The 27,268-nt window shown below is 33.0% G+C and overlaps 1 protein-coding gene across 2 annotated transcripts in view; it reads right to left on the reverse strand.

Annotated features, from left to right (window-relative positions):
- The window catches only part of LOC128982749 (tubulin alpha chain, testis-specific-like), a 39,693-nt gene extending 23,996 nt beyond the window's left edge, over positions 1 to 15,697 (reverse strand). The window contains exon 1 of one of the 2 annotated variants that reach the window (XM_054401716.1): positions 15,680 to 15,697. In XM_054401716.1, the coding sequence (XP_054257691.1) occupies positions 15,680 to 15,682 (3 nt within the window). In that variant the 5' untranslated portion in view covers positions 15,683 to 15,697. Of the gene's footprint in view, positions 1 to 1,444; positions 1,502 to 15,679 lie in introns of those variants that run through there. The other variant, XM_054401711.1, reaches the window with a different exon arrangement.
- Between the last annotated feature and the right edge of the window lie 11,571 nt (positions 15,698 to 27,268).

The following is a 27,268-nucleotide window of genomic DNA, read 5'->3' on the forward strand; positions in this document are numbered from 1 at the left end:
CACACACTCGGGGGTTATCAATTATTTAATTCACTGAGAGATCGTGCGACACGAAGTTGTAACAGCTGATCTGCGCAGGGTGAGAATGCAACTTCGGGAGAAACAGCTGATCACGGCCCTTCACCGCTATCATGTACAGAGTGTGAAAACTTCTCGTCTGATAACGGAACTTCACGGCTTACAGACGGTGAGAATGCAACTTTACGGTGTAATTATTAAGAATAAAAAAATAAGTCACTATTATATACTAGTGTCTTCCTGTATGATCCACTACTTATACGATTGGGCCTAATCCTGATAAAACTTGATTTCATAGTGTTAGGGAAATGCTATAAACAACAACAACAACAACAACAACGATAGCGAGTTTTTAGGATAGCAAATGAGACTACGAGCGTCCTACATTATACGGTACTGTAAATTACCGTTGCATATAGAACTACAGTATAGTATTACAATTTTAAGTTATTGACTATACCCATCAGAGGAACAAGAGAGATTCATTTTATGTAAAAAGTTATGAATTAATTATAATTTTGATAAACGAAAACGTTGTTTGATATTAACCTTAGTTTTATTTTTCGTGCAATTCATCCCAAGATGATCACTAAATTCTAACAAACACACAAACAAATCAATCCAAACTACATTTATTTCAAATATACACTGCTCTAAATTGAACCTTTAATGTGCAGTAGTCCAAAGGAAACTGTTCTATTTTAACAAGGCGTTCAGGTATGCAATTTGAGTACATGTTCATATTGCGTGCATTATTTTGAAGGGACGCTCTTTCAAATTCGCCTCGCGTGTATTTTTTGTATTCTAACTATTTTTGTATTTTATTTTCTGTAATGCTTCTTGTTAAATAGATAATTGATTCAAACTATTTGATGATCAATAATAATTAATTAAATTTATACATACAGTATTTAAATCCTACAAGTTTCCTTCTTAAATAATGTTGAAATATTATCTACTCTGGAACAAATTAACTTGAATCGATTCTTCTTTGAAATGTAATGCTTTAGTTAGAATAACATTATAAGATTAAGTTAATACAGTGATATATTAACTTGTTAATAGTTAATAATTAATTAATAAAGTTACTAAAATTATTAAGATACTAACAAAATATCAATTACACCCAAATACTCATTTTACATTTTTGACTTTAACAGAAACATTAACAAAGGGGTTATTATATTATGTGCTTAATAAAACTTTTCCTGTATTCTATCATGCTGTATTCGTGTTAATTTCGAGCTTCAGTAGTTTATAATATTATCGTTAGTGAGATCAATGCGATGCAACATTTATTACTGATACTGAAATGTGTAGTAATGTTAGCGTTACTCGAAATGGTGTTACTAAGATGTGCAGTTAGTTCTATATACTGTAATAAGACGGCTACATGGTCAAAAGCGAGGCAAGCCTTTTTTCTTACCCCGGAAGTCATGTGTGGCCTCATTCAAAAAACAATCTCAACCTAAGCTGAGCACATCTGAAACAAAATGCACTCTTCAATTTTTAGATAGTTTTTCTGCAATGGAAATTCTATAACACATTTTCAGAGCTCTAAAACTGCCACTAAACAATTTTGATATGGAATTTCATGGCATCGTAACAGGGTTACTCACAATCATACCTTCAAACGTTACCTTCTACAAAAAGTTTGTAAACTATGTTTTTCAATACTGCAATTTAATTTATTCACAACTAAACTCCATACACCTTGATTTTAAAATAAGCACAAGGAAAATGTCCAACAATCTCGCAAGTCAACATTCAAAGTCGCATCAAACCAATTATTTACTCATTTAGAATACGTTTCCCGCCAATCATCAGCGACCCATTAGATGTTTAAGCTGAGTAGAGTCAGATCTTCTGTGTTATTATGTCGTACAATCGGTGTGATTACTTGCTACTGCCATCTAATTATCATAAAAACCACAGTTTCATCCGACAGTTGTGCTACTCGGATGTGTTATAGTTCCAATCAGCTGATGTTATCAGGACCTCAACAGTAGACATTGGCGAGATGTCTACAGCTGCGTCGTTGTCTACTCTAATGTCCACCCAGACTCTGGATCTGGTAGTTGGTCTTATGATGCGGAGTCGTAAACGACTTGGATACGACTATGGTAATGGGTCGGGCCTGTGAAATGGTGCTTAGTATGTTGAACTACTAACGACCATTAACGTTTTGAAAAACAATCAAATCCTGATTTTTTAAATTCAAGTCATGTAAGTAAATACTCAATGTAAATCACAATTTGTAATATGGCTTAAGTAATTACAACATGGTACTAATAGAGATATTTGGTAGAGCTGTGTAGCTAGATACTCGAAGAGTTGCAAAGTGTTTCACCTCGTCTACAGTTCATCGGTGGTATCAGCCTAAATAAAGCTAGATGGAGTGGTGCGTGCCACTGAGGTTGTAAATAAAGGCCAGACAGCCGTCTAGGGGGGTGCTGGGGGCGCATCGCGGCTCTTATCATGGTTTGTGGGCCACGAGGTCGATGGACTAAGGGGCTGTAATGATGGACTACATCGGGACTTATCTATGCCACCTGTAAACCGAAATCGATAAGTTCACTTCGTCCTACATATAAGTTTTGCTCCAACTTCCTCACATTCATTCGCAATGTAGATAGATGCATATGAAACTTTTCCCTGTTTGACCAAGACGTTATAATATAGAGTAGGTATTATTTTTATGGTGACTAAATTATTCATGATCAATAGACATATAAACTGTGATGTACCTTACACACTAAACTTTAAATATATATGAAAAATTTCCCCCTGTTTATGATTTCTAAGCCATGACAAAATTCTCATGAATCGGTTGTAGGTGCATCACTGCATCAGAAACTGTAGAAAACACATAGATATTGTTAAGTGAGTGAAATGGAAACGTCAATTTTACGACATCAGTTAAACATATTGACATTAGTCCAACATACAACACATTGTGCTAAAGTAAGGTGGTTAGGTAGATGTACAATGTTTGGAAAAGGTAATAGCAAACATATCTGAATAGACAGACGAACAACACGGCAATACAAGACACGCAACACGCGTGCAAGTCCTCACGCATCTAAATATGTCAGTGGACGTCCTGGTCCTGACCATCGTGTGTAGCCAGAATAGCCCAGAAAGTATTTTCTACAATACACTTAGTACTTAGTTACTTAGTAGAAATTTTGCAATTTTCGATATTGAGGTTAGTTGTTGAATATTACCCAATCCCTCATTAGTTGTTAGACGTCAATTATAACACAAGATTACAAAAGAAATATTTTATGTAATATGCAAAGCTTTGTGTACGTAGGTGTCGGTGTTTTTAGTTGATCTGTTTAAAGAAATACTTTTGAGGTATTCAAATATTTTTTAGGCCTGTAGACGTAGAGATTACTCAATTTAAAGTAAGTACGATAGCTTTAAAGTAGATAGCTTACGATCTGTACATTTTGAAAAGTGAATTTGATTAGAAACTAGCTATCGTGGAGCACGCTACCAATAGCTTGTCCAACCATTTTATTCCACGAGTTGATTACTGCAATAAACCTGGCATATAGCCCGGTATCCCCACAAAGGTATAAACAGTTATAAATCATGTGAATCTGATTTTAAGGAGCACTTAACCGATATATTAGCCTCAGGAGTATAAAGACGTTTAACGAACTAAGTAGTTCTTGATTCTGTACCTACACGACTAGCATGAAAATTCAACTTTGCAAATCCAAGTTTTAACACATGCAATTTCGGCTTAACAATTACCAACCTTAACAAGTACACACATACGTTCACACCATGTGTTTTCTTTTATACGCGTTTGTTTAGCAGAAACCTACATACCATCCAGAGACATGTATCAAAGAAAGTACCTATTGATGTTAGCTTGTACAAAGATGATAATGATCTCCAATTAAAAGGTAATGAACAATAGGATTCTTGCCTTCTGACGAAAGAAGAACCTTTTAGGCGCCTTAAAATAAGAAAAAAAATAGCAAAACCTAGAAATAATTAGAACACAGATGAAACCATTGTTATTCAATAGTGAAAGGTATTGTGAATAACATATCAAAAGTCTCCAAAAATATCTTTGGTGGAACACCACCTTTTTTCCAAAATGGCGGCCAAATCCAGTTACTTTTTTGCTTTTTATTGAAATTCTGACTTTCCAGTCAATATTGGTGAAAAGTCGTAAATACATTTTATTTTCCTCCTGAAATTACCTTTAAAATAATACCAAATACATGTACCTACAACCAAAAATAACCCCCGTAGAAATAATAAAATAATTCAAATAATAATATTGTTTATAAATTAACGTAATAGTCCTAGTCAGAGAAATATAGGATATGACCTTAACAAAATTGCAAGAAAACGTTTTATGGTTTTATTTTGTAGTGTTGGGTTTGCAGAACAATATACTAAAAGTTGCCAAAAATCGGTGCACGAGAGAACCACTAAAATCACAATTTAAAATGGCGGATTTTCCCAACCTTGGAACAATTTTGAAAAAAGATACTACATGCATTTTGTATGAACATTTTTTGAGAAACTGGCTTGGGACCACCGCCGATATTTATTAGGTCATTAGTACTTCATTTTGATAGGGAACGCGGTTTTGGCCGCCATTTTGGATCCGCCATATTGGACATATATATATATATTTTTTAATCTAATGATAGTATTGTGACATATCATTTCAAACTACATTTTTACACTGGTTTCAATGCCGAAATCCGTTTTTAAATATATTTTTTTAGTTTAGAAGATATGTTCAAACGAAAACTCTCCCCCCATACATTTCTTATGGACGTTTCGTAGTTTGATAATTTGTTTCAGATTATTTTTATATCGAGTTCTTATTAACGGTTGCAGTTCGTTCTGGCCTTAAAATATTCAGTATTGTAAGGGCTTCCATTTGAGCTCTTGAGCATTAAAATCAGACGAGTTAAAGACCAGCTACAAACCTCAGAACAATATCAATTTTAACTTTTTAGAAATATATTTTTATTAAAAGAGTTATAACTCGGGTTGTTAATAAGTCGCCAAGTTCTTTCCGGTCTTAAATTATTCTGTAAATGCTTTTCTTTAATTTTATCAATCACTAAATAAAACCTGAAAAATTTAAAATGAGTCATGAATCTTCATGATTCTAAGTAATCCATAGCTAAAATAAAAGTAAATAATGTTACGAATTATTGAAGACTATAAAGAGTTTTGAGAGTGATTTAGAATTGGGGATATACGTCCAAAAAGACAAATTTAAAAATAAATACATTTTAATGTTAAATTAAGATCCATGACTCATTTTAAAATTGTCAGATTTAGTTTAATAATTAATAAAATCAAAGCCAAACATTTACTGAGTAATTTGAGACCAGAAAGAACTTGGTGACGTATTAACAACCCGAGTTATAAATATTTAATAAAAATTTATTTCTAAAAAGTTAAAATTGATATTGTTCTAAAGGTTCTTAGATGGTCTTTAACTCGTCTGATTTTAATGCTCAAGAGCTCAAATGGAAGCCCTTACAATACTGAATATTTTAAGGCCAGAACGAACTGCAACCGTTAATAAGAACTCGATATATAAGAAAAATAATCTGAAACAAATTATCAAACTACGAAACGTCCATAAGAAATGTATGGGGGAGAGTTTTCGTTTAAACATATCTTATAAACGAAAAAATATATTTAAAAACGGATTTCAGCATTGAAATCAGTATAAGAATGTGGTTTGAAATGATGTGTCACAACACTATCATTGCTTTAAAAAAATATATGTCCAATATGGCGGATCCAAGATGGCAGCCAAAAACGCGTCCCCCAACAAAATGAAGTACAGTACTAACGACCCAATAAATATTGGCGGTGGTCCCAAGTCAATATCTCAAAAAATGTGCAAAAAAGTATTCGGTATCTCTTTTTGCAAAATTTGTCCAATATTGGGAAAAGCCGCCATTTTATATAATTAATTTAGGGGTTACCCATTGACTGATTTTTTGCAACTTTTGATATGTCACTCTGCACACCACAAAAATAAAAATAAAACCATAAAACGTTTACTTGCAAATTTTTATACGATCCGTGTGTCTGTTTTATTAGTTTGCTTGGACTATTACATTAATTTATTGGAAAACTTTTATTTGGAATATTTGATTATTTCTGCGGGGTTTATTTTTGGTTGTACGTACATGTATTTGGTATCATTTTAAAGGTAATTTCAGGAGGAAAATAAAATGTATTTACGGCTTTTCACCAATATTGACTGGAAAGTCAGAATTTCAATAAAAAGCAAAAAACTACTGGATTTGGCCGCCATTTTGGAAAAGTAGTGGTGTTCCACCAAAGATATTTTTGGAGACTTTTGATATGTTATTCACAATACTTTTCACTATCAAACTACAATGGTTTCATTTGTGTTCTAATTATTTCTAGGTCAAACCATATATTCAGGGGCCTATTTCTTTCAGTCAAACAACAGGAGTCATGCAAGAAGTAGTGTTGTCTGGCCGACCACCGCGACACCTGCAGTCATCAGGCGGAACTGCATTGTTGTCATTGCCTTGCAATGCAGACACCACAGCGGGAGAGGTAAGCTAATCATCCCTGACAACCGGATAAAGGTCTGTAATAGCAATGATTGTTTTCTCTGGGGAGAAAATAGACAGAGAGATAACCAAGCCTCTATGATTTCAGAAGACGATTGTCGTCAAGTACTTAAACGAATTAAACATCTCTAATTTATAATATAGAAGCATTTCTATTGCTCAAACCGTGGTTAGGTAGTAACTGGGTTTATTTTAATTAATTTACCGGTGTTTGTATTTTTATTTTGTGTACATACAGTATACGCCTGTGGCAATTTTATGTTTTGTTAGGAAACAGCCCAAACCCTGGTCTTGTTACTATATATAACGTTGAACTTTGTTAAATAGATTATCCAATGACAAATACCATCAGAGTAGTTATGATCTCGCTTGAGCAACTTTACACCGAGTAATTTATTATTTACAGTTTGGAAAAGTAAATATAACAGTGCACTGTTATTTAGTATTACATTTGCAATAAATTATAAGTTAGTATACCTGTTTAGCAAAGAACAGATACGTAGATGAAATAGGAAAAGATCCATCTTCCCCACAATTTCCGCAAGTCACCTCAATGATTGTTGGAGACATATGTGTGTTTAAGTTCACATATAAAATGTAATGTTATGAGACAACTGTTGGTACGAGTATTGTCTGATGATCATTTGAACATTTTAAATGCATTTGTAGGATAAATACATGCGTAGGTAAAATTAGTTTAGCTTATCACATTCGTCTTCCCAAACTTTAATGACTCGATTATCTCTTCTAGCAAATTAAACTACCCACATAGCTCACAAATTTAATGTCTAGAATTAATTTCTTTTCAGATATATTTTTAGAAGTTTAGATTGATAGCAAAAAAGATGTTGCGAATCTTAGTTTTATACGGGGTCGGAATTTCATATGTTCAATAGTATTGCAAGAATGTTTTAATCCAAGCCATTGATGTTAAGACATGGATCAAAAATATGTCTCATTTCCTCTATCTATTTTTTTATTATAATATCAAACTATGTACATTAAGTTATGAAAACAAAACATTTGGACGAAAAATGATAAGAAAATATATCTCAAAAGGTTGCAAGAAGGATCTCTCCATTACATGCATATTTACGGTAAATTATCTGAACATATTGATTGTAGGCGTCCCTATAATTTCATGCAAAACACTAAAAGGTATCATGACGAAGTTTTCTTGTGTAATTTAAGCCAAACTTCAGAGGTAATGAACAGGAATAAAACTATTTATTTTACAATAAACTTCAACCATGAAATAGATCGACTGTAAGAAATCTTCACAGAAAAGAAAACAGCTTCCGCGTAGGAAAACGACGCAAAAATCGAAGAAAGCGTCGCGAATCGGAGAAATACGTAGTGTCACAATTACAACAACTACAGAGCATGACCCGAGACCGACGTTGTGCTGCCTGCTATAGGACCTGGCCTCTGGTGTACCGGAAGGACTATTATAACTGTTTTACATTATATAAATGTTTGATGGACCAATTTTAATATCTTACCGACTTAGCTCTCTGGAGAGGTAGCTATTTTTTCAATATTACATGTGATTAAAAATTAACGGAAGTGTATTACATTAAATATTTTTCAACTTGCGTTATCTCTGGTGGCCTGATGAAATAGCCAAAGAGACGAAGACCAGGCTGAAGAAGCACTGAATTCAATACGAAACGATTTTTATAGTTCGATTTGACTATTTGGAATCATAATTTATTTTGCATCGACACAAAAATTATCACTGAATTTATAAACCAAATCTTAAATCAAAAGTTGTATGATAATCGATATGGGAGTTTTACAGACGTTACAAAACGTTCGTGTAGAGTGCTACACATTGTGTGGTAAGTGTTTAACAAGTAGTTGTAAGTAACGAGTCTAAGAGGTAACCTACTACAACACGTCACTGTTAGAACCCTAGAAACAAGATTACCAAGAAAGTAGTTTACAGCTAAACCTCGAAGCAGTTTAGTCATCCCCTAAACTACAAGAAAGTAATTAGTGACTCAAGTGTCACACATGGTCCTTCGTACCGGATACAAGCACGTGTCCTGCTATAATGACACTAGGTGTAACCAATATCCTCGATGAGGCTCGCTTCCTTCATGTACTACAATCACCGGACGCAATCTGCCAAGACATCCACCCAACCTGAGTTATCATTTGTTCGATCCAAAATTACAGGTTTAGATGTTTGGTGATGTAATTAATATGTAGAGGATGTAATCTTAGAACACTAACCTTTGTAATATTCAATTTGACATGGTAAATCCACCGTTTTTAGCGAATTTCCCTTTAGGGAAGTGGCTAATACCTTTGGTGGCATGGAAAGACCTAGGCCCGGGACCGATTTACTTTTTTCATTTTGATATCTCCAGAGACTAAAAACACTATTCGATTAAATGTCCGTGAACGCGATAAATTGAGTAATTTTTGTCCGATTTTGATGAAATTTGGCTTGAAGGTGTAAGACGGAATAAGCTTGGACGAGTTCGCCAACCAGTAAGATCGGACCATGGGAACGGGGTTTCATGGGGTATGGAATAAAAATTTGAAATAAGATTTGTTTAATTTTTCTCTAACTAGTTTGAAGAGCTTGGAAAACAAATATGATTTAGACGTGTTTTGTACGGTTATTGGTTACGGAGAAAATTCAAAAATATTTCTAACTTAAAATTCTCATGTTATTTTTATGGACTATTTGTAAACTGTTGTAGTTTGCTTATTTATTGGTATATTTTGACCAAACGTGACAAATTTACTTAATATTTTACTAAAGAGCAAATTACTCTCCCTGTAGCAGCAAACCATCATTAAACCTAATATTATTTAAATATATTTAAGTGAAAATAAAATCAGGCAAATGGAAGTTCGCTTAGTCTGCTGATTTGCTGTGGCAGGGGTGCTATTTTATAAAAGTGATCGAAACACGATGTAGTTACCGTTTGGTAAAATTTAACAGTATCCTGTAATTTTGCAATAACAAAAGCTAACTAGATAGGAGGTTTGATTTATTTTATTTTATACGAAGTCATGTTTTTAATCGAATATTGATCATAATGTTGCCATGATTTCTTTGCAAAAATATTATCTATCGATTACCGTTTTAAGCTACAATATTACAAAATGCAACATTAATAATTGAAAGAAACTTTTTAAAATTGTTCTATAGTATCTCAACGAGCTATAGTAATTTATTATAGCTGCCGTTACGAGTTTAGCATGACTTGGTAACATGAGTATCCTTCAAAATGTTAACTTTTATAATGGAAGTTTACAAACATAGGTTTACACTTTACTCTGCATTATCCATACTATAGTCGTTGGATTGGGAAATGTAAAAAATATTTTAATCATAAAAAAACACCATGTTAACATGAGCAAGAAAAACAATGTATTGTTAAAGTAAACAGAAAAAAATAATAACATACGATAAATACAGGTCAAGGGGAAAAAGTCTTCAACAATACTTTCACATTTCTTGGAGGTAGATGTAAGGTTTTAGGGTAAGATAGTAATAATTTTAAGGTTTTAACCTATAAGATATTTAATCCCTATTTTTAATTTGTCACCAGTTTGAAATCAAAATCATCATCGTTGATATGAGCCACTGACAGATTGTGCTGATGTAAACTACTTATTTCCGTCGAATACACGAAATCTTTTAGCAAGCCAAACTGATGGAACGGCTTAGGCACCAGCACATTATGTGACTATATTCTGTTTTTATAAAAAGACTCGACAGCTGTTCCACATATATCTACTTCACCACCAAATAGTCGATTAAAACATTACAAAATAATATTTGAAGACATATAACAAACATAGTCAAAGTAACGGTTCATGTTTTCCATCATATTTACTACATTTATAGTTTAAGTTTTGCTGACTTTTATCGCAGAGTCAACTATAATGTACTGTATACTAATGTCTTTATGGCTCTACATCGTGATGAAGATCGTTTAAACAATGCAAACAAGTAATTGTTAGGTTGTACATTAGTGTTGCCACGCAAGCGAGTGTGGTAGGCCTACTGCAGTAACGGCGGTTTATGCTCTGGTTCTTACCTCGTCTCCAACCAGCAACTGGTCATTACGAAATATTACCACTTGCTTAGCTACTCTTCTACGTACAATATAATTCAATTTATAAACCAACTTCATTTATAACCATTGAAAGCTAGGGTAGAGTAGTTAATAAAACTTTTAGGGCCAAGGCCATGAGTTGGAAATAAATATTGAAATTTAACTTTAAACATCGCAATATAATGATAACTCAGTTGAGCCTCTAAAATAACTGTACATACCTCGGCTATCGTCGCCAACGCTATAATCAGTAGCGATATAATAAGATCCTTGCTGGAAGTCCAGCATAGAGAATTGTGCTCGTCAAAAGTTGCCGCCCGCTGTTTAGAGCAGCATAAATACATATACGTGATGTATTTCAAACGAAATTTAAATAATCTCTTAGTAATGACTCAAAGTAAGTAGTCCAAAGTAAATATGAACATCTTCTTTGATACAGACTTAATCCTATTTTATTGGGAGAGATAAATACATGATCCTAATTTACGACTGGTCGTGTGGCAAATGATATATGAGTGGTGACGTCAAGCACAGACAGGGCCACTCTGTATGAAGGAATGTGACCAGCTGGGTAATATACACGTTCATCAGCTGATCTGCAGACGATAGACAGAGATCAGCTGACCACGACTTGAGCCATTGTTGCAGCGATAATCACAGTAAAATAGACAGAACTACGATAGTTAGAATAATTTGTTTAGTTAATTAACTCGTGTTGTAGTGGTTTTCATAGGAAAGTTCGTCACGTCGTGATGTGGTTATAATCTCATCGGAAAGTTAACCATACAGTAAAGAATGCGCTGGACGTTGTTTAGCATTAACACATCAATAAATATGTTTTAATTAGAATATAATTTTTTTTTTTAGTAAAGTCAGCATTTTAGTAATTAAGTTTCAGTTATTAAGCATTTAACAGTTTTAGTTCTAACTTGAAATGTGCTTAAAGCAGCAAAAGACTCAGGAATGCTTGTAAATCAATCCTAGTTTATTTATATTTTATCTGATTTTAAAATTCAATGTCAAAATCATAATTTGATTTTAAAATAGTATTGTTGGATTTTAAGGGTAAGCGACATTGAATTGGTGGTTGAGTAAAACATCCATAAAGTACTGTAAAAAATAATCGGTCAACGTAGTGTTTTATAATTACTATTTTTGTATCCTCATTTTTAAAATAATCAACGAAAATACTTATTGCGAATAAAAAAATCTAAATATTGTAACCTAACAGATTTTAGTTAATGAAGTAGTTTTTTTAATATAGTGTGCATACAATATTGTTTGTATGAACCTTGACTCCACCTTTTGCAAACGGCCTATGAATATCTACACCAGAATTAAATGACAATAATATAATTTAAATGGGTTAGACGTATGACACAGTTCAGCATAGTTCAAACAATCATAGAAATATCATCTTTAAGATCGTAAAAGATGTTTTAATTGTTTATAGTAAAATTGTAATAAAAAGGCGAATAAAATATTAAATGCATTTGAACTCACTTTGTAATTGCTGTTAATTGATGCACTTATCTAAATAAAAAATTAAAACTAGTTCATCGTTCTATTTGCAGGATGTCATGAGGTGTAATTACAGTATATCGATTGTGGCTGGCCCACTGATCGGCATAGGTCGTGAGGTACTTTATACGAGTATTTCATATCTAAACGCATAATTGTTCTCCATGAAGCACACTTTAAATGTGTAATAATAACTCGTTGGAACTGATACCGGTAAGTGCCAAACATTTTTATCATTCCTAATAACATAATAAGTTAGGGTCTACTTTCAGTATTGTTTACAGTACATTACGTATTTGAATTATGTATTGGGTGTAATTTCGTCCTTTGTATTGCAAATGTTTAAAATATATAAACACTAGCTAAACATGTTCAAATGTGTTTGGTAGTATTTATATTGGTCCGCTCACAGTTCCTTTGATCAAGGCTAAAATGCATAAATACGACGTCCAATGTACAATAATCTACGATATATGTTTTATACTCATTTTATTCAAGATAAAATACTCCTCTTTTTGGAGGCGTTATATCTTTATGATTTACGTCTTTGCCATGTATTTTTATAAAGTTTGAGTTACTATTCATGTTTAACTTAACTCAGTTTAATTCATTAACCTTTTTAGGTTTCAAAACTATCGACTGATTGATTTATCGATTAATAGCACAGGTAGTGTCACCCTGAGCGATATTATAATTTTTACATCCAAAACATAAAATTTCGCAATTTCTACCTATAACATTTTTTAGAGCTTAAAAGAACAAATAATTTAGTACACTGAATGAAACTCGCCGCGACTAGACATTTAGTATAATATAAATATTTAAATAAACGATATCAGCAATCTGACACATACTTTCTCCCATTGGCTTGTCAACAACCCTTATAATGGAATAAGCGGCGGAAGAGACTATGCTATTTTATGGGTAAAATCACAAAATTTGCAATCACTTTTCCATCTATTTTATTACGGAATTGGGGGTTGTGCCATTCTTTTAGAGTTTAAGTGACTCATCACAAATACAAATACAATTTTAATCAAAATCGTTTGTGCTGCTTTGTGAAAATCCGATTTTCTGTTACTTTATGGGCTTTATGAGAAAATTGCCACTAAAATATTTCAAAATTAAAATAAACTACGGGAGATATCAAGGATTGGTACAAATATAATCAAAATCGGACCACAGGTGTAATCTGTAGCTTCGTACACAACCCTCCTCACACACTAACATCATTTCCAAAAGCACTTTTTAGGTTCAGGGGAGCGCGTATCAGATACTTTCAATCAAACTCTGAAATTTGGAAGAAAACAATACTTTATTCATGTACTCTTGGTAGAATGAGTACAAAAGTATTTTTATTAAATACCAGTGATTGAAATTATTCATATTCATCTTTATGTCATTGTGGCGCATATAAACTGACGAGAAGTAACTAAGTAAATGTTTCTGCTTCCACTTAACAACTTTAGGAGTAATACAATCAAAGTTGTAACAAACATTAGCTTTGCTCTGGTATAAGTCGAAAGTCGCGTGCGGCGAACCTGAGAAATGGCTGCGGGTTTGCCAAACAGACATAGTCTCCAAGATGATATTTTACCAACCCTTCCAGCGACATCGCCTGATGTACGGAGTAGACATTTTTCATGTTTTTAAATTTAAGGGTTTGCCGTTCTAAGAATCTGCAAACTTTGTCATCGGCTACAGGCAGAAAAGTGCTGTTCATATTTCGTTGATTCAATGCGCGTAAAACACATGTACACTACGTAATGTATAATACACACTCCATCGGTCTTGTAGACAATTAATAATAGTGTTAATATTGAACTAATATTAAATAGAATAGTTTGTATCCAAGAACATATTTCACCAAATTACTCCAGTCAATTTACACGTTTGTTTGCTTAATAAGCTGAGTGGTTTACTTATAAAAACTCTGTTCCAACTCAATAACTGGTTACGTAGATATTTACAAATGAATATTTCTATTGACTTATGAAACTTTTACTTGAATTCTTAGAGTAAATTATTGCTGGGTTATTTATTTAGTTATGTTTTTGATAGACCCAATTCTACTCTATTTGTTATTATAATGTTTATCTACGCCAGCGGCATTTATTGACGTTTTTGTTAGTGAACGACCGAACCCTGGTCCTTGTTATTACCTAATGTTTACCTGTTGTTAGAAAGAATCATTAATTGATAGCCCAACAAAAAATGGAATCTGGGTCTGTTAACGAACTCGCTTGAAAATAGAATATAATATGGAATAAATAGAATATCTATCTGATTATTATAAACACATACGAGATGTTAGTTAACTCCGCCCATGTGTCTACATTTTAAGTGTTATTAGACAAGTACACCATTTTATTAATCTTATATACCGAAAAACTTTTGCAAACCCTATGACAGCTAATCTGGCCATACTAATGGGCCGAATTAAACGCGGTTGGTACCAAATGAAAGATATTTTCCTGTAGATGTGCAGGATCCCTTTATAAATTAAAATAGGTTCCAAAATAAGGACAATAAACTAATTTAAAATTTAAAAAGAAACACAGCCAATATGCCTACATTGACCACCGATTCAAAAATTGTGAAATAATCGAACATGAGTTAAATTAAAATTAAAATGAGTAATTAAATACTAATTAAAATGAGTAATATAACACAGAGAGTATCTTATGCTGTTTTCATCACTACTCAAAAGTTTATTTAGCAAAATTATAAATTAATTATTATAAAAGTAAACATATAGTAAGTACTTCAGTGTTCATTTAAAAAAATAACTGTAAATCAAACATGTATTAGATAAACTTAGAATTAAGTAGTTAATGGAAAACGGGTCCATACCGCGAGGATTTTTTGTGTCTATTTTATATTTCAGTTAATTTAGTAATATTAATTTGAGAAATTAAGTAGTTAAGATTAACTTTTATGAATAAAAATTAAAAAATATTATATTTATATTGGCTAGTTTACAAAGAAAACTTTTAATTTTAAATTTATTATTTAAGAAGAGTTTACCTCACTTTAACACGTAGTGGTTCCTGTTTTGGAATAAACCATTTCCGCAAAAAATTATATCTAAAATTTGGATGGATAAAGTATGGAATGAACAAACTGTGTATAATAAAAACAAATTGAAGTTTTAAGAGCAGCTCAACTATGGCGGTTTAATGATTCTCTAATGTCCTTACACAGCATAATATAATGCAATAAAAACATAGTTTTAAAACCATTATCTCCAACAAAAATAACATTTTTTCGCCGATTCAGTTCCCATGGTTGAGATCCAAGAAATATCATAATTAATTATCAATTCCAAATGTAATAAAGACTTTTTACAGAATATTTATGGGTAATAGAATACATTAATACATAATTACAAAACATATTTTTACATTCAATTGTTTTACAATTATTGTTTATTTTTCTCGGACTCACCATTATAAATACTGGAGTAAAGCTGCGATGTATATAATGCACAGAGCAGCGGGCACTGTGCGCTCTAGCGGGTCTCTGCTGTACTTATACCGCCGCCGCCATGTTCTTCTTCTTCACGCCTCCTTTAGCAACAATGGTGCAGTCAGCTGGAGCTACGTGCCGTCTCATGCACTGACCTACCATGACCATCGTCTATGCTAAACCACTATGATAACGTTTATACAGAAAAAAATAGGCCTATAAAACGTCCAGTTTGCCGTAGTTTTAAAATCACGTCAAATTTAGCGAAATACTTAATTAATTTTGTAATTAGAAATTTTACTTACTCCTTTTTAGTAAATTCTCTAAGTAGTTCTAAGTAGTTCTCTAGTAAAACAGCGACATATTTTGTAATGGATGATTAATTCGAAACGGAAGAAATTTTCACCTGATTGGAAAAATAAATTTTATGGCGAAAGTATTTTGGTCAATGGTTGTTTTCCCGATTCAATTAATTATATCCCCCAATCAATAGTTTTTGGTTTTGCTTATTTAGTCAATATGATACGAATAACAACAAAATCAAAAAGGACAACAAAATACAACCGATTACCAGTTAGACAGAATAATATTATGTTACGGCCAAGTATGATCATACAGAAATTTGGAAAGTAGCCCCTTAAAAAGTTATAATGATTCCTTGTCAGTCCCTTTACTAGAAATATTTTAAACACAGATACAATCCATTGCTCATAATATATTTTGGTATATTAGGCACCGCCATACTACTATGATTGTGATTATGTAGTTTGAACACGAATGCAAATATAACATGTGACGACTCATCGACCTCTGTCGATTTGCTGTATGCACAGCTTGACACACAAATAATGTGGTAAAAGGGAGGTATTACTGCCTGAAATAAATAAGTCATAATGAAAGCCTTTAAAGACAACAACACTACGGACAGTGAAATTAGACAATAAAAATGTTGTAACATTTTTATCTACAATTATATACCTATGTTCTATATAGGTATATAATATATTCGATAGGGTAATCTTAGTAGCCAATACACCATAAATGCTAACTAAATATTAATCGTATCGATGTACATGAAACTTCAAGGCAGGTTCACTGTCGGAGTATAACAATGTGTAAATGGTATTGTTGATCAAGCATTATTCAGTTTTTAAAAGTACTCTTCCGCTGTAGGGAAGAGTCTATGGCCGTAAGGTGCACGGTATGTATACTGTATTTGTGTGTGCGACCGTCAACACAACAACTCAAGGAATTCTTGGTCCGATTGTCATCAAATTTGGCATGATTGTGTAGGACGAGATAAACTTGCATAAATATTTACAAAACCCAACAACACCACATTGCAATTATCCGAGCTTGTAAATGTTAAATATTATTGTAGAGACATTTGGTTGATCGCGATACACAAACATAATGTTGATATAACAGAATTGAATAATGAACCACTTTCATCACTCGGGTCTACTGTATTTTCTTCGGAAAAATCAGCGGACTATTTTAAAGTAAAATTGACAGCTGATGTCCTGTTAATCTTTCTCTATTCTAAGCACGAAACGAACTTGCACTAGGTTTGACTGAAAAGAGTACTTGGCGATATTTTCAGTAGCCTTTGCGACGTAAACATTATTCAATTAGCTACAATGATCAGCCACCGCAGCACTGATTGCACGATTGCTTGTCCGCTAGATACCACAGTTTTTGTCTCTTTCCATCAGCAACAGCACTAAAGACAGTTTAATGTGTGTCGGAGTCAACGTTACAGCACTTACATCGCCTCGGCTCCAATGTCTTGTCGCTGCCTGACCCCCCTAGTACAGACAGAGGTACAGATGAAGATTAAGCTGTATACTGTATTTAGTTACACAGATAAAACAACTCTTTGCTTCATTACTGTACAATTATATCTGGTCTATCGGTTGATACAACCTAAAACAAATTTAACCCCCTAACCTTTAAACAAAACCCCTCTTAAACAATTTTCCTATCGCAGAACCATTTCCTTTAAGCAATTTTTACCGTGATATAGGGCCTAGAGTGCAATATTTTCAAATGACTGTAATCCTTACATCAGAGGCTTGATCTTTCCAACTAAAATGCTAGTTGTGTCTAAAATAATTTTTCTAGAGTAAGTAATAAGCTCAGCAATAGTAAAAATAAAAAAAAATAGGTTTAAATGTACAAACAACCTTAAAATATCTTCTAGGTGGCCTAATTACTACATAATTTAAGATATTAAAACCACAGAGGCTGAGAAGAACCGTGATCTTGAACGGCTAATTTTACATCGCGTGTTATTAACACAATGATTTAAGATTTACCGCCTTGTAGTAATAATTTGATATGCAACACTCATACTATCAAGTCCTTAAATTATATAATAAACATGATACAAGAGAATGTACAACCTATTTTATTCAACCATTTTGACTGAATGAAAAATATATAAACACAAACATAAATATTATAAAACAATGACATAAACCATGTGTTAAGAAATCATATGTTGTTGACAAATCCTTATTAATCCTCCCCCTCAAATTTACACAGCCGAATGTGGTTAATGTGCCTTCTCCAAACCTGCCCATCGTCCATCTCGATTTGATAATGCACCAATCCTTCTCTCCTTCTTATGTTTCCAAATTTCCACTTTCCGTCTTTTGCGAAATTGCGCACCTGAACCCTGTCCCCCACCCGAAACTCTCTTTTCATTTTTATACATCCGTCGGGCATTTCTGTGTGATCTTGGGGTTTCTTCATAAGATCCAGCCTTGTCCTTATTCGTCTCCCAAACATAAGTTCATATGCCGAGGACCCTGTAGCATTTGTGGCATTCCTTAGTGACATTAGGATGTGATTTATTTTGAAGTGCAAATCTCCTCCATCATTCTCCATTGCTATTAACTGTTTCTTTACAGTCTGAACAAATCTCTCTGCTTGTCCGTTGGTTGCAGGGTGATAGGGGGCAGAGAATTTGTGTGTGACGCCACAAGCTTGTAGGAAATAGAACTAATAATAAACGACACAGAACTGGATGAAGAAGTAAATTACAAGATGGACATTGAAGAAGTATTCATTAAGTTGAAGATTATGTTGAGGCAGTTGAAACCCATTTCACTTTCGAATACAACTCAAGAAATCAATGGTAATGCAAGCAACTCTACTGGCAATACAGCTTCAACATCCCATCCTCGTCGCCAGTTATCAAGTCCTTAAATTATATAATAAACATACGGAAAGTAAATAAAAGAAACGTCTTATAACACTTAAAACATATATTTACGCTTATACTGTTACTCACAAGACGGTAAATATACAAAAACGATGGTAAGTGGTGATCGATTTCGATTGGACACTCCAATCATCATCAGACCCAATAGGCGAACGCCTATTTCTGCGATGATGATTGGAGTGTCCAATCGAAATCGATCACCACTTACCATCGTTTTTGTATATTTACCGTCTTGTGAGTAACAGTATAAGCGTAAATATATGTTTTAAGTGTTATAAGACGTTTCTTTTATTTACTTTCCGTAAATTTAATAACACGTACAATGCTGATCAAGAAGTTATATAATAAACATGATACAAGAGAATGTACAACCTATTTTATTCAACCATTTTGACTGAATGAAAAATATATAAACACAAACATAAACATTATAAAACAATGACATAAACCATGTGTTAAGAAATCATATGTTGTTGACAAATCCTTATTACATACATCAAACGTTTAACGCTTAATCTTAATCTAGAACGGTCCTAATGATAAATGAAATTAAGCTTTACCCAATTATATTAGGAAAAAGTAATTTAATAAAATATTTCAATTGTTTTCTCGTCTAGCAATTTAGGAGGACATGAAAATGATGCTAAATACTGGACTTGACCAATAACCATAATAGATCCTAAATCAAATGCAATAATTATAAAAAAACCTGTCAATTTCATTATTTTGCATTTTTTGAAACTCGAGAGCACAATTTTTATGAAATAATGTTGCTACAAAATAACAATAACTTATTTCCTCCACAGAGGATATGTCCCTGTACCTGGCTCAGCTGCTGATTGTCTGTTCGACTGCCGACGAGTGCCTGCTGAGTAGTTCAGCTGCTGATTGTCTGGACAACTGACGACGAGTGCCTGCTGGGTAGTTGAGTAGCTCAGCAATGTGTGATTGAATGGCACAAGTCATACACCCGCATATCGAGCTGAGGACCATTAATATCAAAGTGGCATTGTTGCTCAGGCCTACTCATTAGACAGCCATTGTACCCACTACCCTGTGATGGATGGTTGTAGTCCTACAAGAATCGCTACTGGTACCGACCTCTACTGTATTTGTAACACTCTTTTACATTCACGGAATAACCTGATTTGCGAGACTTTGGTTTGGTGATTATGGTTAATTCGACAGCTATTAAATTGTTATTAATCTTCGTGTGGGCAGTTTTGAGTTAGTCAACAATCTCTTTCTGGCGTTGTTGTGGGTAAACGTAATACCATGGTAATACATCCAAGTATGCGGATGGATAATTTGAATTTTTCTGGTTGGTTAATCATTACACAAAAATGTAAATACTCTTATTGTGCAAAAAACTGTTTTGGCTCTGCGATTTGTATCTAAAATCATCCATCCCAGATATCTTGTACAAAATAGTTTTTTCAATTGCTGTTACATACCAGAAGTAAAGAATTGTATTCCAGGAGAATAGTTAAACATATTATCTAACTTTTGATTCTTATATTTCACAACTTGTTATGATTAAAATATGAATTACTTTGTTGTATGAGAGGGATTAGGATAGAAAGGGTTTGTATTCATTAAAAGAATAAAGTTATTTAAAAAAATATTAGGATGAAATTTTAAAGAAGAAAATTGCTCAAAGGTATATTATCCTTTTTTTTAGATTCGAATTGGCTGGTTACTTTCCACATACACAAGGTAAATACATAACAGATATAATTATATCCTAGTCGGAAAGAAGTGCTTTTGTGTCCGCTGTCAATCTGGCTTTCCCGTCCTCTGCCAGTGAGCGAGGACATATTATGGAAAACTATTGATTAAAAGTGGTTTGTTGTCACTCTTATGCGTTTGATGTCGACACCCTCCGTCTACCTCATGGTCAACATCGGGACTGGTCAATGATGGTTTAAGACTCGAAGTAGACGGAGGGTCAGGAGATAGGTTCCATCATGGAGACTGTAGGTGCAAAATGTTGGTATTTCAAGAACAAAGTTGAAGAAGAAAAGCTGCAAAATGTATTATAAAGACTGGAGTTTCGCAGTTTCCAGGTGACTCGGTCCAGGATCCACGTCTGTTCGTGGAGATGTCCCGGACCATCGGACCGGCAACCATCAATCTCATCCTGCTGGAGTCACAGGATTGCGTCCACTTCCGTTGCTACGCCTCCGCCTGCGCTTGCTAGGTGTTCCGCCCCGGTGGCGACGCCGACGACGCCCTGGCGAGACCCCGTCACCCAACGTCAACCATCAGGCATCACCCAGCCAATACAACACACCTACATAGTTTACACTTGGATACTGAAGTAGAATTATTTTCTATTTGGCTAGGTGTAGCATTGACTATACACAGAGTAGACTTCCCATCCAATGTAAACATTTGAAGAAAAAACGTGGTGCAATCTGTTGAGATGGTCTACAACTAATGACAATATTCAGTGTCAAGTGGTTAATCAATTAGCTGTTGGCATGGATGTAAATTAACATTTAACTCAATACATTAGTACCCTCTGGTGAGATGGTCCTGAACTGCATCTATTTTCTTGCCTATCTAATCTTGCCTTCAAATTTTTACATTGGATGGGAAGTCTACTATGGCTTAGCCAATTTATATTCAAAATATTCAAAATATAACCAGTTGGAATGAGTAACTCGTGAGTTTGCTACACTCGATGTTATAATTATTTCTCTCTTAGTTTTAGATTGATACTGTGATAGAAGATGTGACATAACAGAGTTGCAAGAGTTTACAATAAGTTCCGTTTGACTTGATTACCAAGTTGGCGTATTCGGGAAAAGTTAGAGACCGACATCACCTCATTCTGTCAGTTAACAACTCAACTACGTTATTCTTTCTAATGATGTCTATAAATACAACATGGGAAATATGATTCCAATTTTACATGAATATGGTGGGACCAAAAGTAACAAGAATGTGTGTTGGATTTATAACACTTCTAGGTTTTAACGTAGTTAAGGTTCTTTAAAAATATCAGTTATATTACACATGTGTATCACGATGGAAAGAGATTAAATTGTAGCAGCAGCATGAAAGGAAACCACGTCGTTTTAGGCTAATATTATTAGGCCTACAATTATATAATTATTATTTTGGCTATTCCGATACTCGAATATGAGCTTTGTCTGTTTCTTTGTAAAATGTATCTCGAAATCCAGTGGAATTATTTAAATACTAAATTTTAGAATTACTTACTTATAAGTCTAAAAAAAAATATTGACGAAAGCCACTACCAATTTCTTTCCTAACCATTTTCTAGAGCATAAAAAAAGAAATAATATATTGAAGCTTTGATTTATGCCTAATGGTTACGGGATAATAAAACAATTTACCTTTAAAATTAACATGTTATTCTTATTGAGAATAAATAAACTGTTGCAGTTTGATTGTTTATGGATATATTTTAATAAAATTTGGCAATTTTGTTTATGTTATACTAAGCTATCGACATTTCAATAAAAAACATACCTCAATATCTTCACTGTAGCAGCAAACCTAAGTAGGCTACTTAGTTACTAAAATTAATGTTATTTAAATAAGAAACATATTTGACAATTTTAAGGGAATATTTTAGCAGATATCCAGCCAGGTAAATGGAAATTCGCTTAGTCTGCAGGTTTGCTGCAGTGGGGGTATTTATAGTTTACATTGGACAACTTTATTCAGTTTAGTTAGTTTTTAAGTTTATTTCAGTTAATTTATTGTATTGTTATTGTATTTGCTTATTGTTCTGCTTTTTGGACAGATTGTAAATTAAATACAAAGTAAAAAAAACTTGCTAAATTTTTGAAGAAAAAAAAACACTATTAACTTAAATCATAGAGAAAGCAACCTTTATCATGTATTCAGCTTAACCATAAGGATGATTTTGATACATCTATTCGGGAGTATTTTTAGGGAGGACGTATGTATGTTGAGGTTTTAATTTTACTTAAGGAAGATTTAGTTTAGGGAGCAAACAAACATATCACACTTCTTATTCAAATAAATAATCGTATTCTTTATAGATTCTATCTATAATTGGAATTTGTCTCAAAAGGTTTATCTGAATGATGGTGTAAACTATCAATAACCCACGAAGAGAGCTGAATCTCCAGGTATCCTATTTCATGCTTTGTTGAGCAATGTCGTTTGTGGATTTTCTATTACAATTTAGTAAAAAAAAAATCATTGAACGAATTTATAAGGAATTTTAGGAATAGAGAGTTTTAGACGTGACAGATTTATTAGTGGACAAGTACCGTAGGGAACTTTGAATTTTTTAGAAAAAAAAAACTCATTAACGAGCACTGGTTTTAGATCAAAATAATTAAAAAAAACAGAAGGAGCCTTTAACTTATAATTATGTCAAAATTGAAAGTAGACTTATTATAACTGGGAGGTTTTAATTTGCACTAAACTATTAACCTATACCAAACCCCAATGAGAGAGCAGAATTTTAATTTATTCAGGAGTAATAGCGCAATAGCGGAAAATCGCTCTACCACCGCGAAATGAAGGCTTAGGGTTACATGATAAAAATTAAACATTAAAGAGACCCATTTTGAATCTAATATAACATTGTTTATTTTATATTTTTCATTTGCTGTAATGTGTTTCTTTCTTTTTCCTTCTTCTTTACTTTACAATCTGTTGATAAGGAATGAGTAAATGCATGCAATCATTGACTATTGGATACTGAAGTTGTATTAATAGTCAAAGATGCAATACCAAAAGTAAGTAATGTAGGCAGGTCCAGAATTGAGGGTCCATAAGTCGATAAACCCTATCTGGGTTATTGAGCACGTTCAATAACGTTCAATGCTTAATGGTTTGGATCAGATTCTAATTTTGAAACATTTCTTTCAATTATTGTCATGATTTCGTCCTTGACAGCTGTAATCTGAGAGCGAGATAAATGAACAACGGGTTTCAATAACTGAAGTAGGATCATATTTTTATGTTTATCTCGATTTAATTTTATGGCATAATTTTACATTACAGAGTTGAAGTTATTTGCACGATTAAAAGTATATAGTTTATGCATGGTTATTAAAACACATTTTGTCAATTATTTAGAAAATATGTCTGTTTATAATATTGTTTCAACTATTAAACCCAATTAACCACAACCGAGCAAGGCTTGGCCCCCCGGTACTAATTGTAAAAATAATGTAATGCAGTTTGTTGGAACACGCCTCTTGATTAAAGAACGTACCTGTAGACTAGGTGAATTAGGTGACTTTTGGGTTCCAAAACACAAGTATTTGGCCAAGAATGTATTGACCCAAAAATGTCCTAATTATCTTGGTCTACAGTTAAGTTCATTAATCAAGAGGCGTGTTTCTAAAACTGCATTGTACATTTTCATCAGAGAACTGTGAAGGCCAATGGGACAAAGGCTTAGGATAAAAGTTGTTGCCCATGGTTTTCCGCTTGGCGAATCTCAAGTCGAACAGAATGAGCCAAACAATAATCTAAAGAGGTTTGTTGTTGGGTTTTTAGCTACACTGTAAAATTATTCCCACATTCAGTAGCTTTATAATGAATTGTCAGTTAAATTTTAATTTAGGTACAGTAAGTGGAGCGACCAAATATAATTCTCAAACCTATGTACCGGGATAATTTGACTCCAGTTAAAGTTGTGTAAGAATGTTACAACCAAATGGCACTTCATTACCCGGAAGCGAACCCAACAGTCTGTGGTCAATAATAAAGTAGTGTTTAACCCCTTGGGACACAAGTTCAGTTGTGCAATGCGCATTGTTAATTTTTTGTATTATAAGCGAAAGGTACGAAAGGTTTTTCGTACATTATCTTAATAAAAAGGCTTTAAAAATACCCCTGCTGCAGCAAACCTGCAGACTAAGCTAATTTTACCTTTTTGATTGGAAATTTACTAAAATATTTCCATAAAAAGCATATTTATAAATATTTTATTTAATGAATACAGTACTTAGGTTCGCTGCAACGGGGAAGGAGAAACTGTTTTAATTGAATGTTAATAATACAGGATAAAATTAATTAATTTGCCAAATTTGGTGAACATATTTAAAAACAAGCCAACTACAACAGTTATGATATACATTTTGTATAATCATGAACATTTTAAGTGTACCTACAGTTTTTTTTTTTTTTTTTTTTTTTTTATTTCCTTCGTAACCTTTGAACTTTTAAACCTTTAGAACAACACTTCAATGTACAACATTATTTGTTTTTTAGCTCTTCTCCATGCCTGTAAATCAAATTGGACATTTTTTTACTTCAATGCTCTATAATAACCCGTTACCATCATTGCCCGATCTGATCAGCCCTACACATTCGTTCCAAATTTCTTTTAAAAAAGAGCAAAGTTGCTTAAATTATCGTTTTCTCGGGATAAATTTAAAATTTGAACGAATGTTTCTTTCAATCTTTGGAGACATTAAAGCTAAAAATTAACTCGGTCCAGGGCTTAGGCCTTTTCGTGCCGCCTAGGTTAATAGCCTATGCCCAAATGAAAATTTGCTAAAAACATATTTTAGAGCTTTAGTAAAAATTATATAGGTTTAATAACGTGCCCTCTATATAGAAACACTACGCAGAATACTCAGAAGTAAGGCGTCTTGCAGAGGTTTTAATGAAGGGGAGTTGTGTTAGTTACCGTAACATCGCCCGCATTTGTTACAGTACTACAGTATTAATAATGTAACACAACTCCTTGTTGAGAACATAAAAAGCTACTAAAATATTAAAATAGCTAACTTTCATCATTGTATCTTTGGTTTTATAAACTTAAAGTAAGTATTACATGATGTTGCTAAATGTTAAAAAATGTAATGGTAAATCAGTCTAAGTAGTGGTAGCGGGTGACCGAGCCATGGCTCGGTATGTTTATATCGATTGTAAAAGCAATAAAGGAAACTCGCGTATGTTGGAAATTTTAACTTGGCAATCTAACACATTAATTCAATTTAAACTAATGTATTAATCTACAAATGTCTTACATTGTAAATAAGTAAAACAACGGTTTAAAAAATAAAATAAGTATTTTTTATATCAGTTCCTATAGTAGGATTTAATTTGTGATCACAGGTTAATACAGTAGAAATTAGCTACAACAGCATTAATACAGCATATTACTTCGTATTTAAGGGGTGTAATTTATTTCTTGGTACTAAATTAAATCTTTATTTTTCTCTTGTCTAAGTAAAACTGCAGCATGAGCATACTCTCTAAAATACTCTCTATCATATGATGGATCGGAAGACAAATAAGTCTGATTTAAGCGTATATTGCTTACTGTTAAGATTATTGTAATACAATGAACTTGAATACTCATTCAACTGAATACAGCTGTCCAAATAATGCAAACAATAAATGAGTGAATAACAGTTGTAAAACCTACCCTTAAATAAAAGTGAAACATTGAGTTGACATCAGTGCACTAAAACGTCACCAATACGAAACACTTTTCCCCAATGTCGAGTAATCTTTAGTGAAATCTTTGCACAACTGATGTTTTTCTCTTTGTACTGTATTTTGTAATTTGCTAGTATCCTGTGGAAGGCTTGTTGTTACAAGTATTTTGTTTACTTTTTCCTTGTTAGTTTGTTCAACCAACATAATTACTTAGCAGCCCATAAGGCCAATATTTAAGTTTTTAATTTTCAAATGAGTTGTCTAGCGAAGTACCAATTTTTCTGAGGTAGTGGCAGTCACCAATACGTTTTTAGGGCTATATGTCCCTAATTCTAAAATTTTGTAAAATCCACCCGCTGGATTTCGAGATGTATATTACAGACGGACACACAAACAGACTTAGCTCGTATTATAGTATAGGATAATATAGGATAAGCAACTTAACAAACAATTTTAAAAATTAGACTGGTATTTTGTGTTATTATCTATAGTTTACAAGAGTACCTCATGTTAATCAGTAAAGATTAACATACGTACGTTTGAAATCCGTAAGGATAAAAATGTTGAAAATGTTGAAGATCAATTTTAAAAATGGTTCTGTCGGAAAATCTTTATTGTTGTTTGCTTTATATATTTTTTTTCAAATAGGTATCTTAAACATTGAGTTATAAATAAATCGTAAATATCTATAGAATTTTACTAGATGTTTGATAATGTAACAAAAGTGTAGAACATCCGCTTCAAATCTTACCCTGAATAATAATACTCTTTAGTCTACCCAAAAAGAACGCATCAATATAGGCTCCAGATTTTTATGATCGGATGAGAAGTCTTATACCAAAGCCAATAGTATAATGTAAACCCTTTTAAGGCTTTACAAGTTTACATTCTTACCATTTGTTGTTTTGGGCTTGTCGAAACAGTGA

This window comes from Macrosteles quadrilineatus, unplaced genomic scaffold, assembly GCF_028750875.1.
Source record: "Macrosteles quadrilineatus isolate MER2022 unplaced genomic scaffold, UCM_ALF_1.0 Scaffold_1__1_contigs__length_201487025, whole genome shotgun sequence".
In the NCBI taxonomy this organism is placed as follows: domain Eukaryota; kingdom Metazoa; phylum Arthropoda; class Insecta; order Hemiptera; family Cicadellidae; genus Macrosteles; species Macrosteles quadrilineatus.